Raw genomic sequence first — 17,103 nt, 5'->3', positions numbered from 1 at the left:
AGCTGCTTCAGTATTAAAAATGTATCGAGCATTAAAATTTTTTTTTGAAAAAAAGTCAAGCTGTTAGACAAGGCTTATATATATATATATATTTTTTTTTTGAGCTACGCTTAGAATTGAAAGCAGCTGTAATTTCTCTTAAAGGAGTGCTTGCTTTGCAGCACTGCTAAATTAAAAATTGTGGAAAGCATAAATCTGTGATAGTGATAATCAGCAGCAGTCTAGGCATAGTGCATGCATGTACAGTTACTTTCTGGCTCATGCTCACTACTGATTAGTCAAGCCTAATTTAGCCAAAGTAATGTTTGTGGTGCTAATCTGCTGCTTTTGCAAAACGTTTGCTTTGTGTAAGGAGATTACTAAAGTGTAAAATGAGCATATTGTATAGAATCCACTTCTAAAGACAGTGGACAACAAGGTGTGCGCAGTGGTTGTGCAGTTTTGTATCCCAAGTTTCTCAACTTTTTAAATGTGCAGAGCTGCTTGTCCACAGCCCTTTGTATGGTGCAGAGTTGTAATTTTTATAGTTGACTTTCCCAGCAGTTTTGCAATACCCTGGTTTCACTGGTTTTTGAGTTGTGCAGGAGAGTTGATTGTGCAAAAATGTTTCCTTTGATTTGTTCGTAATGCATGCTTGAGTAACTGCTGTAATGAGAAAAAGAATACCTGTTGCATTTCTCTGCATACATTGCATGGAAAAATGGTTACGAAATGCATAATGTGTTTAACTGAGCTGGGTATGAAAAGAGTAGTATTGGCTTAACATAGACCCTTCTCAATAACCTCTACTAAGTACTAAAATACTACTTCTATTTGTCAAAAATGTTTTCTTAGTACAAATGTGGGATAGAACTAATATGGCTAGTTGTAAGTGACTGCTGTGCAACAAATGTTTCAGATATGCCAGTTCTACATCTTTAAAGTCAAATCATATATCTGTGAAGTGCTTCTAAAGCTGTATATAATTCTTGGAACAAACGGTGTAATGTTGAGGCATGGAACTTAAAAAATCTATGCTGTAGAGTTCTATGCTTAGATTTCATGGCTTTTGCTCAGCTACTCTTGCAAAGCTGTATAAATGGAGGGGTAACTAAAATGTAGTGCATGTAGTCGTGTGCTAACCTGCTATTGCTGCTTATCAAAGAATTGCTAGATAACAGCATTCACTAAAGAACAAAATAGGCAGAATCATTAAGGCTGTTGGCCCTTTTATACCTAGTTTAGACGAACAAATTTAGTGGCACTTCAAGCAAGTGCACTTCGCTTTGCTGATCGTCAGTTTAGAGGCAGGTGCTAGATCGCAAAGTGAAGCCATTTGGGATTGATGACAGTGATCTGTGGAGCCCTAAGGCTTTTGTCAGAATTTAGTTTTAGAAAGCTTTTATCACGCATAACAATTCTTATTTACAAGAACATTTACAATAAAAAAACATGCTATAATCTCATTAACTCGTCAACTTGCTATGAGCCATTACAACCAAAAAGCATATCTAGATTCCACTGTCACATGAAGGATTTGATGAATGCCAAAAGTGGATGGGTCAAGCTTGTTTTGGCTTCACTGATGTCAGAGATGCTCATTACATTGGAATTACGAAAAATTGGTCTTAGATTTAATGCAAACTCTGCGCTAAGCATTTAAATGTATTCATGAAGCCCTGCTATTGAGACTACACACTTCAGTGCAACAAACTGAGTTCGTCGAACATGCTCGCTGCCAAGTGTTGCTCAACCTTTCCATCAGACACCCTGCGAATGACACTAACAGCGATGTGCATTTGCTTGAATGTCACTAAATTTGACCCTCTGACCCGCGTATTAGTGTTTCTTGTAGCTAGCCTTTGTTCCTTTGTATGCAAACTTCTATTTACTAAACATGTTTACCATAAAAAATATGTGCATCAGCAAGGTAACAAAGGTGGTAGCACGTGGACAGACGTGTGTGTGCGTGTGTGTGTGTGCACAAAAAAAGGCATGTGCTGATTGTCACTTACCAGTATGTGGTACTGAAGTGTCAGCACATTTGAGCATTTTAACTCTTTCACGGTCAATTTTTTCTGCCATATACGACCACCCAGGGTTGATTTTTTTATTGCAGGTTCCAATTCTTCTTGGGGACCTATTTTGAAAAAAATTTACCGCAATTTTTCTAGCGTGACCGTAAAGTGAGAAAAAATATTTTGCGTTGGTATATATGTGTACTCTTCATTGATGAATAACAATAAAGAAGGAAATAAACTTATTTGATGCATTGTTATACACATAGTTCAAGGCTTTGAAAATGCGCACATGCGAATATTTCGCGTCTGAAATGTTCCTGATCTTACACTAGCACATGCATCCATAGCAAAATTGAACTGCTTAGGTGGGCGCACTCAAGAAAACTGGCTGTGTTCCTGTAAAAAAAAAGCAAAATGTGCGACAAACTTCTGATAGTCTTTATCTTATCGCCAACCAGAGGCAATTAGTTTTTGGGAGTCTTCAAAAAAGAAAATCTGAAACGCATGCATGGCAGCATCCTTCCTATGCGCACCCCTGTGAGCACTACACTAGTAAGAAACAAGTGATTGCCCTTTGAGCGATTAGTAACGAGATAGCCATCAGTTTTGCAAGTGCAAGACCCGCGGAACAAAACCCAAACCGCTGCCCGCCCGCATGCGTGCTCCAATGCGCGAGCAGTAGCATATAGACGCGCCGAAGCAAACTAGCTCTAAAACAAGCCATGCAACGAAAACCGAGAGTGGGAGGTGCACGAAAAAATTTCCCTGTATTCCCACATAGTGGCAGCACATAACAGAAAAGAAAAAGTTAGGATTTAAATGTACAGACGGTGCCGTAAATATACAGCATCGACTATTTTGGACTTGTTCCTGGCGCCTTACATTTACGTCATTGACCCTGAAAGGGTTAAGACTTGTAGGTGTACCATCTTATGTTGAGTCACCTGCTTCAGGAAGAAATAACCATCTCTTAATGCAGTGCATTTGCGTTACTAGTGCCAGCAGACATAGGAAATGAAATTCACCAAATAACAATGTAAATCTTTGTATGAAAGTTGGGCTTGTGTAAAGGCAAGCCTTTTTACAGTCCTATGTAATGAAATGTATTTCCACTGTAAAATGCTGTTGGGCGTGCAGTGTGTTGTCCCGATGGGTGACGTACACATGTGCAGGGAGAGCTGAGCATGAACGTTACCTGTGCGAGTTATGCTAATCTATCAGCAAAAAGAAAAACTTATCACATAGGCATAGGAGAGTCATTGCCTTTTAGTGAGACTTTCAAAGTCATCATCTTCAAGTGCATTATGCACAAGTTGGTGCCTAACATGGTGGCGTAGTCACTGAGGCATTTTCCTGCTGCATGTTCAATTCCAAGCCACAACGGTCGTATTTCAATGCGGGTGGAATGGGGAAACCCTCAGCTAGTTGCAGTTAATCTGGAGCCTTCCACTGCCACGTCTCTCATAGCCCCAGTGTTGCTTTGGGACATTAAACACTATAAATCAGTGAATAAATCCAGCAAAAGTTGAGCCACTTCAAGCAGCTGCGTCCTCTCTTTAATAACGTCGTCACCAACAAAAGTGGAATTAGTGGCAATTCTCCAAGTTGCATATATTATCTTATGTGCTGCCGCTTGGCTCCTGTTTTTGACTGGCTAAAACTTTGCCCTAGAGGTTTTGCGTGAGTTCACAGGGTGCATGTCGCAGCATTGCTACAATGCATACCAGGTCATCTTTGCCCTGGACAAATGATGGTGCATGTGGCAATGAAACTATTGCCTTTTCGTTTGGACTGCACAGCCTCCAAAATTTTTGATCAATCTCTAGTCTCGTAAGCTAAACAAGTGAGCGTTACTACTGTTACTATCGCCATGCTGAGTTTTGCTGACACATTGAGCCCAGAGGCAATACATATTAAAAAGGAAAGAAAAATTACAGTAAAAACCCGCGTATAGTACGAGGTTTTTTTCCTGTTATTAGCGTCCCAAATTTCCGCCTCGTACTATATGCGGATCCGGACAAAAATTTCAAAGTTCGGCTCGAAGTTTTGGTTTCGTTATTGCTCTGTGGCTACGACTTGGCTTTGTTATTGCTGCCTGGCTACGGCTTGCCTTCGCTATTGCAGCGTGGCTACGGCATCGTTTCTTTCTTTGTTGAGTGCGGACCTTGGCAGTTCACGTGTTAACCGCGCTTTGCGAAGTGCATCGTTTTTAGTGGAGGAGCACGACGTCGGGGGCACGGAAGCAGTACTCGGCAGCTTTCAAGCGAAATGTGATTTTAGCGGCAGAGGAAATCGGCAACAGTGCGGCCGGGAGGCAGTTTGGCGTCACCGAGGGAAGTATCCGCGGATGGCGACGGCAAAAAGAAGCACTTTTCGAGTGCAGCGGAAAGCGAAGAAGCTTTCGCGGCCCGAAGAATGGGGCATTCCCTGAAATTGAACTCAAACTGACGGAATTCGTCCGAGAACAGCGAGCCGCGCATCTTGCTGTGAGTGTGGAGCTCATGCAGGCAAAAGCCAGGGAGCTTGCGAGAGAAAAGGGCCTAACGAGCTCCACCTTCAAAGCAAGCAAGCATTGGGTTTATCGGTATATGTGCCGTGCAGGATTTTCATTGCGCCGGAGAACTTCAATTTCACAAAAGCTGCCAGAATCGTTTGAAGAGTTACTGGTGGCTTTCCAGCGCCGCGTTATTTCGTTGCGCAAGTTGAAGAACTTTCAGCTAGGGCAAATCGGCAATGCTGACCAAACACCAGTTTATCTGGACATGCCATCGCCCCTCACCGTGCACGAAAAGGGCTCGAAACAAGTTTGTGTCCGGTCCACTGGGAACGAGAAGACGCGTGTTACCGTCATGTTGTCATGCACGGCAGACGGCCGCAAGCTCCCGCCCTATGTCGTCTTCAAGCGCAAGACAATGCCGAAAGGTGAGCTGCCGAAAAATGTCATCGTTAAATGCCATGAGAAAGGGTGGATGAATGAGAGTCTTGTGCTCGACTGGATAAAGTCCGTTTGGTGTAGGCGGCCCGGTGCACTGTTGTCGTTCCCGTCCATCCTCGTGCTGGACGCGTTTCGTGGCCATTCGGCTGACTCGGTGAAGAAGCTGTTGCGTGATTGTAATACTGAACTCGTCGTTATCCCTGGTGGGATGACGTCTCAGCTGCAGCCTCTAGATGTTTGCGTCAACAAGCCTTTCAAGGACGCGGTGAAGCGGTGCTACGCAGAGTGGATGTGGTCAGGTGAACCTGCAGTGACGCCAACTGGGCGGCTGAAGCGGGCATCGCCAGCCACGCTGTGCAAGTGGATCGTGGACGCATGGGCGAGCATCCCAGAAGACCTTGTGCGTCGCGCTTTCACGAAGTGCGGGATCTCGAACGCGCTCGATGGCACCGAGGACGAGTACCTCTGGGAGGATATGTCAGACAAGGAATTGTCCGATGAAAGCGCAGCGGAGGACGACAGTGAATGAAGTGCTGAGTCCGATTTCAATAAATGTTTTCCCCGAGTTTCTCTCACTCGTATTATACGCGGGTAAACCTTTTTTTTTCCATTTCTCGTCCCAGAAATTTCACCTCGTATTATATTCGGGTTCCTATTATACGCGGGTTTTTACGGTAACATAAGTTGCCCCATTGGCAGTTCTCAGAAAAAAATTCATTATACCCTTTAAAATATGCTAAATCCTTCAGTGCTGAAGTTGCAGTAGAATTATTGAAGTTTGTCAGTACACCAGGTTAGTTAAATCACTGCAATAACAGTAGTGAATAAGATTTAGTCCCCAAACCCTGTAGCATAATTCACCTACTGTAATAATTGGTGATTACAACACATTTGCTGATGCTCACTGCTGTTGGATACATGTATCTTGACAATGATGCAGGTGGTCAAAAGGTTTCGTTTTTGCTTGACTCTATGCCACCTGCACTTTCACGTTTTCAGTAGTTTCGTCATCACATAGTGCTGCGCTGGTTTTACTGGCTCGCGAAGCTCTCACATACTGCAAGTAGCAAAGAATTCAACTTCCATGTGATGTCGTGGGATGCCTGAGCCGTCCACACCATTTGGCCAAAAAGCAGCTGCTGAGGCGAAGCTACCACTCTGTCTCGGCTCCGTTTTTCCATGGCCGCGCATTTGCGTTTTGGGCAAAAAACCGTTGGCACCGTATTTCTATAAAGGTATTCAGACACTTCATATGCAGTATTCTTGCAAAGTAAGTCTGTACGAAACAAGCGTTGCAAGGTTTCTGGAATGGTATCTCAACAGTCCACATTGACTTAGTATTTACCTTTAGTGTTCCTTTAAATAAAGTTCAGGCATAATGCAATTGTGCTTGATGCTACTTCAGTTATAGTTGCAGTGCTTGCCTAATGCATCACTGCAGATATGTGACCTAATTCTGAGAGATTTAGGGCTTTGCACTTGTTCAAAGTCCCTAAAATAACTTTAGGTGCATTCCATGTCTTCTACGCCTCCTCCTCTCTTGCACATTCTATTGATGGCTGATAACAATGACCATGTTGAACATGCATATGTCCTTTGTACTCACTGATTGGTTTGCAAGTCAACCTGATGCAGTGGTGGTCTCAAGCCACACAGTGACCATCTCTCAAGATAGCATTTGACAGGATAATCAGCTGAAATGGGTGCGCTGCATTCCAAAAGAAACAATAGAGGGCCAGCCTTATTCTGTGTCCAGTATGGTAAACAAAAGAATGGGTGATGTTGCACTGTGTGCTCATTACAATAAGGGGAATACCGTATTTGCATGAATTCAATGTGCGCATTTCTTCTCTCACTTTTTTTTAATGTCTCAAAATTGCCTGCTCATTACAATTGGACACAAAACCAAAACTTTTTTTTGCTGCATTGGCAACAGCCTGCCATAAGACGCAGCGTCATTGCCATTACGAGAAAGTCGCAGAACACGTTTCGCTGTGGGTTCATTTTGTGCTCTACTGTGACCTTTTCCCCAAAATTTCGTCTGAATCTGCACCAGATGTGTCAGCGTACACGACCACCAGCATTTCTGGCAGCGTGCCAAGCTTGCTATCTGGGCAGAGTGCCCCTGCATGCTGTTGGCGACCTATTTTGACAAGTCTGATGATGAGTCGCATAAAGTCTTGTGAAAGTAATAGCACGAGAGTACTGCCTTGTTTGCTTGGTCTCATTCACCAATGAACCGCTAATGGCGATGCTACGCACCTCTTACATTATGCAAGCTTGTTTTTAAAAAAGGAAGTTTCAACTCTAAGAATTCTGCACATCTCATTCTTTTTTTCTGATCGACAATGTGGGGCATACCATGTTCTTTCATAAATTGGGTGCACTTTACATTTCGATGCATGTTACAAGGTGCACTATTAGTTTCTAACTTTAGGCTTGTAAAAATTGGTTGTGCATTGGAATTGTGCAAACATGGTACTCTCTGTGCTCGAGCCCTAGGTAGCACTGTCGGTGTCGTTCAGGGAGCGAAAAGGTGCAATGGATGAGATGGCTCTACTTAAGCCATTCTAGGGACCTTGAATGTCCAACGGTGTCGGAAAGCATGTCTCTTGCGGCATTTCTGTGCAGGCTAACTACATTTAAATTGCACTCTATAGTATGTAGTTTTAGGTGGTTTGCCTTTGATTTTGGTTTGCCTTTCTCAAGTCTTGTGTTATTGAAGTTTTATTATGACTCAGGATAGCATCTTATCCTTTCATAGCTGCTTTGTTATTTGACAATCATTTTTTTGGTGCTCTAGTACATAGTAAATGTTGACTGGTAGTCATTCAAAGATGAGTAGTCATGTTCAAGTTGTCAAATAAATGGTGTTAATTTTGGCACCATTTGTTCCTTCTTGCTTCTTCATGATTACTCCCCCAATTCGAACAGTCACCTTAATACTCATATTGGGGATTTGGCATGTATGGAATGGGTGTGATTGTACAGTGAATGGTGTATGGTTTTACTTAAGGTTATTCAGGCCATGGTTATTTTTGGCTGTGCATCTTCTGCACATATTTTCACTGCACCCCTTGCAGTGAAAAAATCGCACATTAAAAATTAAATTTCTTGCCCACTAACACGGTGTTTTTCTATATATACTGAGCTTCGTCTCCACCATGTTTGATTCTTAGCCCAGCATGAGGGCTACTCTCAGTGATGAATGTCGCATTCTACTTGCAGTCGGTGTTACATGACACTGCTTATTGTTTGCACTCCATTTCTGATAATGAGAATTAGATTGTAGAGTTGCGTTACTATACACCGTCAAATTCCTGCATTGCATGTACCCTGTCAGATCTACGCACGTAGTGTCAGCTAAGACAGCTGCCCTGTCATTGTGCCATCAAAGGTGGCAAGGCATGTATACAGTCGCTACTACTACATCATTGAAGTGGTTCTCTGAATATTTCTTGCATCTACAGTCGCCGACCGATTTTCCGGACTCCAAAAATTCAGACATGCTCGATTATTCGGTCTGCTTTGCGGCACCGCCATTCTCCCCATAGACCATAATGTATAACAACTTCCAAAAGTTCGGACACCTTGCAAGCTCTCGTCTGATTTTTCGGACACTCCTTGAGCCAACTCGATCGAGAGCACCATGCACCGACTCTGACCGGTGCATGGTTCGACTTGCTGAACGCCATTTACGTTTTGAACGGAGCCTCCTTGCTGCCCCATGAAGTGGCGCTACTGCAAATCCCCGCTCATCATCATCGTTTCTGCCCGGTTCGCTAGAGTGGCTCTACAGCAGTTCTGGTTTCAGCTTTGTAAGCCATGTCAAGACAATCCAGCAGCTGATTTGTTTCTTCGCTCACGACGCTGCGAGTAGGCGACTGTAGGCCACGTTTTTCATTTGTGCGACTAGTGTCTGCATGGTTGTGTTTGCTTTGTGTGCTGTGTCGAGGTTCCAGTGATCCAATGCGGCATACGGAAACATCGCGTAAAGTGTCTAATGGCGCCGACAGTGCCCGCGCAGACTGCGCTGGGGAATGCCGGCAAGCGGGTGCCGGGAGGCCTAAGATTTGTCGCCTTCTGATGTGCTCCCTACTGACGGGGAAAATGTTCTGCTGAGACCTGCGCAGTGGTTGCATTGCGATTCCGAAGACCGTCTCATTTGAGAGTTTCATTGGTGCTGACACTGCTGTACTGACATGCGCAGAACTCAACGTCGGTGAGATCATTCGTCAGGGTTCTGGTGCACCGCCGGAGGATGACTCTGAGTCGGAAGATAACGCACTGTGTGCTACGCTGCCGTCACATGCGGAGCGTGTACAAGCAGTGACTGTGCTTTCAGCCGCCTATAGTGACCGTACGACCCTCTCCGATATTCAGGCTTATCTGACTGCGCATAAACGGAACAGCGTGCAGCGGTGCATTCCCGATTTCTCCAGGCCTACTGCCAGCCCGAATAAGTGCGTGGAAATAAAGGATTTCATTTTTTCTTAATCTACTTTTTCGGACACCTGTTTATTCGGACATTTCCGCAGTCCCCGTGAGGTCCAAATAAACGGTCGGCGACTGTATTCATAGCAAGAAAAAAAAAATCCTAAGTATACCCAGTTCTATATACGTCGGGGTGATCCAGAGCATTCTAAACAAACGCGGATATATCGAGCCCACGTATGACGAATTATTGTGTATATGAACAGCAGTAAAATCCCCTTGAAAATTTCTGGATAAAATTTTATGTATTGAATTAGCTATATATCGCACTTTTTGTGATGCCCTTCAGATTCTATATATCTGGGTTTGGCTGTACAACTTTAATTCACCTTGTATTAATAGTAATGATTCCTTCCCCACAACCAGCTAACTATATTACTGTTTTTTTTATTGTAGATAGTGCATTTTACCATGAGATGCTCTTGTGTGTGTGTGTTTGTGTGTCTGAGAGTGACATGCACAGTCTGTACATGTGTTTTCCACATGTGTACATTGGTCTCAAATAAAAAGTTCCGTTTTCAGGGTAACTGTATAGAGTTCATTTTTTGCCTTGGAGGGGATGTTAGATCATTGAACGAAATAGTGGAATATTGAGAGGGGTCTGTGGATTAGTTGAACATTATAAGTTCAGTTGAAGGTTTAAAAACTGCTATAGAAATTGAACAGAAGTATTATTATTATTTTTTTTTTTCAGACTAAGATCAGTTGAAGAAATAGCTTCGTTTCACAGGGTACTGTGCAGCACACTTCATGCATGTCCTTCTGTATAGAAATTATTTTTTCTAATCCATATGCGAGAAACAAAGATGATGGAATAACGGCAAAATGCCCCTGAGGCTTAATGTTGGCACTGTCAGTCATGAATTGGTGATTTTGGCTGTGGGTGTGCGTCAGCAGTTTCTGTTTAATGTTGAGTTCCTGGTTCTTTATTGTTTTGTCAAATGCCTTGCTCACTCGTTCTTAAAGTAGTACATAGGTAGGGAATTCTATTTAGTGTGTAAAATAATCCCAGTCATGGCATAGTTGTGCCTGCATATTTTTGACCATGTGCACTAGTAAAGCGAGCATTTTATGCCAGCTTTCCAACATGGCTTAGAAAAGACAGGCCCGCTTTTGTGTGCAACAATAGTAGGTACAATTTTATTTGGCCTTGTGTCATGCTTTGAATGCTCCAGGGAATATGCAAGTGCAACGACAGTCGCTTATATCAATGCCCTGGTTTTGTGGCGAACTTGTCTTTGTCCCCATTATAGGTACATAGAAATCTTCAAAAGCAGCCTGCAGGAAATTCGCTCGGCAGTTGGCATGGGTGTGCCCAAGATGATGCGTCCAATGGGCACTGCCAGACCAGGGCCCTATGACAGAACTGAGCGCTTTGGTGGTGGTCCATCACGCTATGGCATGGGCCGCGGGGGGCGCAACTTCCGTGGTAAGTGTTGCTACTCTGCTGACGGCCTTTGCTTTGCTTTTTCAGTGGACTCCGTTGCGTGAGTTAGCCAATATTAACAAAACTCGTGTATTCAGCTTTGCCGACTTAGTTTTTCTCACATGAATTTTGCAACCTCAATTATTTTAATAGCTTTGTGGCACCGTTGCCATTTGCATAAAATCAATGTATAAGGATAACAGATATTCTAGGTACTGTACAATGCCTTGCATGATTTAGGGCGGGTGTGATGATGATTCGCTAGCGCACAGCCACAGATTGTGTCTTCATCTTTGCAAAAATGAAGTTCAGGCTGCTGCCTTCCCTCGCCTTTGTTGGCAAAACAGTTCCTCGGTTTTCGTACCGTATGGCTGCTGCCAATAGGCCGGTATTACAAACAGTTTCACTACACTGCCAACGCGGCAGCCCCGCAAAGTGATTTGTAGTCGCCGTTGCCGCTGTTCTGCTTTTGGAGCCTTCGTATCGGCGGTGGAGCTGGACACGTGGCTCTTTTTATCGAGTAAAGCTACATTCATTCATGCTCCACAATGGTGGACTTTGCGTGCTGCGTGCCAGGATACTTCAACATATCATGTGGCATAAAGACATTAGATTTTACGATTTTACAAAAAGAGAAAAAAATGATGGTGAGAATGAATCCAGAAAATCAGCAGGACCTGTAGGAAGTAGATAAGGCACTTTGTGTCCTTTTTCTTCCTTAATTCAAAGTATATATACACATAAAATTATTCTCTAGCGTTGACATGTAGAGCGACCGTCAGTTTATAGAAAGAGAAAGGCGAAAAAACTTGTTTACTTCATTTATAAAAGCTTGCAAGTACTTGATGCTCATTCGCACTTTGCCATCTCGCTGTGATGTGTGCTTTATAAGAATATTAAACGATGTAGTGCTTAAGGGGGGAGGCTACCCTGGAGACCGAACTTTCCTATTTTTTAAGATTTTCAGGTGAAACTTTCAGGGCGCGTTCACACCACCGAACTATAAGGAACTGCAAAGTTTCATCAATATATCTTTAGTAGTTTAGTAGGTCTAACTAGGTGATTCATGTATATGCCTGAGGAAGAGCCTGGAGAAATGCCAGGACATCGTAGGAAGCTGAAATTCACTGTGATGATGATCCCTTGATATCCCAGGGGGCTAAAGAGCCCTTTTCTTTAATTTCCTCTCCAAAAAATTTTAAGGCAACTTTGAATTTGATGTAGCCAGTAATGACCACATTCATAAAAAATTAATTGCTTATTATAAATTAACTGCACCAGCTTTCAAAAGAAAGAAGCCTGTTACCCCCTGGCAAAGTCATCCAGGAACAGAATAAAAAAAAAAGACATACAAATCTGAAGAGCGGTTCTTGAGATATCGCCTTCCCCAGCACCACTACTAGCGAAAAAATCCATTCCGAGAAAACGGGCCTTAAAGTTGAACACGTGTTTTTATTATTATTATTATTAGAAAGCACCTGCGGAGCTTCTAATTAGCTCTTGCGGCTCCAGGCACACTCAGTGTGTCGGATTTTCGACTGGCGACAGCTGAAAGCACAGTTCCGTCGCTGAAAAGCGTCTACGCAGTCGGCACTCGCTGCGGAAGATTGGAAGTTCGATGCTCGTACAAAATGCATATCGCGCTCCCGTGCACCGAACATCTGCGCTGTCTTGGGCTTTGCCGGCATCGCGTGCAGCGAAGAGCTAGCGAAAAAAAAGCTAAAGCTGAGCAAATAATCTAAAAGATAGCGCTAGGCGATCAGCAGCTCGCAAGCTCATGTTGAGGCGGACGGAGCAAGGGGCAACAGCGACGCGAACGCGGCGGGCGCGGCATCAAAGGGAGCAGCCGCCGTCGCCCGCGCAGCAGCCAATGGCAGGCGCGCGTTAGCCCGCGGGATTTGAGCAGCCGCCGCCGCCCGCGCAGCAGCCAATGGCAGGCACGCTTTAGCTGGCGTGATTTGAACGCGCTGCTGCGGCCAATCACCGCTCAGCATCACATCGCGGGAAAACGCCAATAGCGCCTCAACCGCGTCGACGATGCTATTTTGCAAAGCGGCAAAGTAGAGACAAAGAATCCACGGTCAAAACGACACCAAGATGGTGCGGGCAGGCCGCATGGGCCGGAATGGCGCGCGCGAAGTTTTACTTCATTTCGGCATTTGCACGTGTTTTGTGGGCCGCGGCGGCCTCAAAAGTAGCATCTTTTTGGTACTTTATGGTTGAATTGGCTGCTGATAATTACAGAACAAGTAGTTTATGAGACATACAAACCAAAAATATGGTTTTTCAAAAATCTACTTTTTCGTGATTTTTCGGTTTTCAAGGGCCGCGTCCCCCCTTAACACCACTGAGGCTTTGCACTAAAACAGCGTTTCTAGGTACGCATTGTTTATAAAATGATTGAAAGCCTTGTTTGCCTGGTTCCTACTCAACAGGCAGCGAAACTGCACGTCTCCAGAGAAGCTCGCTTTGCCAATGGCGAGGTGCACTTAGGACATTGTTCTAATTTTTTTCTGTAAGCACTGGACAGAGAAAAAAAGGGGAGTGCTTCACTGAACGATGCAGATTTCAGGCATGCAATCTTTTTGCGAAATTTAAGTTGCAGGGCAACAATGTACGCTAGGTATTATACCTTAAGGGGAGATGTGGGTCTTAAAACCAACTTTGTTAATTTTAGTGTGAACGGGATGATATTTAACAGTATTGTTCGGCTTTTTCTGCTGATTGCAAATATCTAATTAGATTTTGTATATCTTCATTAGAACAAATGATACAAAGTTTTTAATACAGAAATTTCATCAATTTCTTACGGGACTTTTCAAAAACTTAACTTTGTCGAGAGGAAAAACAAAGTATATGGGCAGAACGCCAGAGAGTAGCTCTAGCCGGTGATGCTATTTTTATTGTTCTCAGTGCAATTAAAATGCAAAAATACCAGATGTAAACATAATTTCAATATCTTTGCTAATTTTCATTTGTATTTAGTGGCAATTAAAATTGCCACTAAAGCCACTAGCCACTAGTTGCCACTAGCCGGCAACTTTAGAAATAAATAAATAGCATCACCGGCTAGATCGATTCGACACAAATATATTGATACCAAACTTTTTGCTGGTACTTAGAAAGAACATGAAGATACCCCGTAAGGCAGTGTGCGGTGTTTAAAAAAATGAAGCTGAGAAAAACGAGTTTGAACTTTTAGTTCACTATAACTTTTAATGGACTAACAATATGGCAATATAAATTGCACCACCATGTAGCCCTGTCTTTCAGCAACAAGTTCATGACATATATATGGCCATTTTGCAAAAATAACATTGAGATATTGGTTGCAAAATCATGCATAGTCACTGAAAGCAATGCCAGAAAGCTAGCACCACGAGCTTCACATTCCTATTTTAGTTCCTTGTTGTACAGAAGGCACACAAATGACATCCCTATGCAAATAAGGCTGCGCAGAGTTCATGGCCACAACAAAATATGTCCTTTCCACAAAGTTTATGGCTACAACAAAAAATTTGAATCAAATCCCAGTGGTGGTCGCCATATTTCAATGGAGCTGAAATGCAAAAAAGTTCCTGTGCTTGTGTTGTAGCGCTTCCCAAGTGGTCAAAATTGGTCCAGGATCATATCACGGTTTTGGAACGTAAAATTCCAGAACTCAAATTAAAAAAAAAATTATCTCTTGCACACTCTCACAATTGTGCATTCAGCAAAAGGTCACACCTATACCTATAAAAGCTCAGGACTGTAGGCAGAGTCTGTTGGTGGCTTGTGCCTCTTTGCAAGCTTGTTTATCAAAGCATTTCTGTTTGTGTGATCCTTGTTGGACATGTGAAGCCTCCGACGATCCTTTCGCGCATGCCACACGTGGAGCTCTCCAGCACAAGCTTGGCACAGAGCCCCTACTCCTTGCCGGGGTCCTTCGAAGCATCAGCGTTTTCTTGGCGCACACGGGACACGGCATAAGTCCAAAAAAGTCTTGCACCACGGATAAATACACGATGGCAAGTTCCGTTCCGCTGTCGCTGACGTCCTCTTTCGTGTCAACACCCAGCAGCTCAAACTTTTGCTCCGTTGCAGACTGCGACGCCAGGCGCCTTATCGGCGATCGCTGCGCGCTTGCTTCTTTCTTCGGTCGTGAAGAAAACGGTATCTACACGGTCTGCGCCAACATGCGAGGCGTGGGTGGACGAAGTGTTGATGCTAGACGTACTGGGTTGCAGCTCGGAACTCGATCCGGCAGAATCTTCAGGCAGACCAGCAGCCGGCAACTCCGGGTACACGACAGGCTTATCCGTCTACTGTCGTGCATTCCACGGCCGCCTTCGCGCCTTGCCGAACGCTTGACGCGTAGTAGTCTTCATACGACGGTGTCCTCCAGCCATTCGGGCACCGAAAAAGACACTTTATCGAACGTTGTCGAGAAGCGAGCGGCCGAACGTTCACAGCGGCGCGATGAAACCACACAAACACGCAGCGCGCACGAGAGCGACCGGCCTGTCGGGAACGCGGGAATCGGCACTCAAACGGCGCCAGACCAATAGGAGCGAGGTGCGCGGGAGGCGTGCGCGCTTTGGCCAATCAGCGGCACGGGCGCATCCTTCAGAAATGACGCGATAGCGTCGGTTCCTCCTCACCTACGCCATATTGAACCGGCGCAAAATACGCACAAAGAAAGCAGCTTCCAAACAAGCTCAAAATGGCGCCCGCCGGCCAACGCGTTCGCAAATGACGACGGCGCGAAGTTCGAACATTTTTGGCGATTTTTTGCTAATTCCGCGGCCACCCTGGTCCGTATAGATGTTCTTTTTTATTATTTTCCGATTAAATTTAGGTTCTAGATTTCGCGGAGGGATTCTTGAATGTATAAACATAGCGAAAACGCACTTTTTCAAAACTCGACTTTTTTGCGATTTTTTGACATTTCAAGACCCGCGTCTCCCCTTAAGTTTGCTAAAAAAGAAAAGCATGCCATGGCAATATCTTAGTGCAACTTTTTAAGAGCAGTATAGCTTTCTTAATCGCACAATTTTGTTGACACACAGAAGTTCACACTACGCCTTTCTTTTTTATCTGACAGCTGTTGCCACTTTTCAGGAGATCTTGCGAAGGGAAACCAAGTTGCTGTGGCTAACGAAAGCAAGCCGCCGCCGATACGATTGATCGAAGTACTACACTAGCAAGGCGGCAGTGCGTAACCGATAGCTTGCTAATCGGCCAGTGATATCCTTCTAATGGACACACCGTAGCATGTTTTTGAATCTCAAAAGAGGCGCTGAGGCGAGCGAAACATCAAAAAAGCTTGTCTGTCGCATTAGCTTTGCAGTGTGTGCTTCATGTACAGCTTTAGAGCAAATTGTTGTGCACATAATTGTTGTGGGTTCCCCAAAAAGCAGTGACAAAGTGTGCATTGCCTTAATGGTGGATCCACACAACGGACTAAATCAGTCTTTTCGGCGACGGACAGCACATCACGTGACTATGCATCACGGATTCATGCCGTCCGCAACCCCCACGGACAGAAAATTCCGAGATATTTTTTGTATCGGGATTCTGGGGGTCGAATGCTTCGGATTTAGCCTAGCATGATCTGCAGTCTGGTAACAAATGCAGCTTTGGGATCTTTTTGAAACAGCTTCATTGCCGTTGGCACCATTCGTGCCTGTTTGCGTGCGCGACTCGCACGAGAGCGACTGCAATGAACTTGAGCGACGAGGCAACTTTCTTTTTCTTGCATCTCGTGGAGCAGTTCCCTGTGTTGTGGGACATTACTTTCACCGATTACGCGGACACGAGAGTGAAAGAGATCATTTGGCAGCGCATCACCAGCGAAATGGACCAGCAGCTCTCGGTACAAGTGGTTTTGCATACTGAGATGCTTGTTTGTGATATAGTCCATTTGCCAACAAGACCTCTTTCAGTGAAACAAGTACTCATCATCCAATTTGGACAAAACAACAGCCATTGTGGCCAACTGTTGTTTCCTTTTGATCTCCATCTTCATTCAAAGTGAAAACATGTATGACAGTCTTTATTACACCAATGGCACCATCTAGAGTGAGTAGAAACAAGCAAACATCTAACTTACGCCCACTGAGATCCGCCCGGGCCACCGCTACATCTTCGAGGCCATGTTCAGCCAATACAGCCACTCTAAGCCTACACGCTGAGAATCTAAGTACGGTTTTCGGAAACGGTGCCCACTCATCACGAATGCTTTGCTGTCGAAGCTTCTGGACACAAAT

At 44.3% G+C, this 17,103-nt stretch overlaps 1 protein-coding gene across 4 annotated transcripts in view; it reads left to right on the top strand.

Moving 5' to 3' along the window:
* glo (heterogeneous nuclear ribonucleoprotein glorund) overlaps positions 1-17,103 on the top strand; it is a 47,935-nt gene that overhangs the window by 18,968 nt on the left and 11,864 nt on the right. For all 4 annotated transcript variants that reach the window (XM_070524544.1, XM_070524547.1, XM_070524555.1 and 1 more), the window contains one exon: positions 10,683-10,858. In XM_070524544.1, coding sequence (XP_070380645.1) covers positions 10,683-10,858 — 176 coding nt within the window. The remainder of the gene's footprint in view (positions 1-10,682; positions 10,859-17,103) is intronic.

The sequence above is a fragment of the Dermacentor albipictus genome, chromosome 1 (assembly GCF_038994185.2).
Source record: "Dermacentor albipictus isolate Rhodes 1998 colony chromosome 1, USDA_Dalb.pri_finalv2, whole genome shotgun sequence".
NCBI lineage: Eukaryota > Metazoa > Arthropoda > Arachnida > Ixodida > Ixodidae > Dermacentor > Dermacentor albipictus.
Note: the sequence above shows the minus strand (reverse complement) of the source record. Positions and strands in the feature narration are given on the sequence as shown.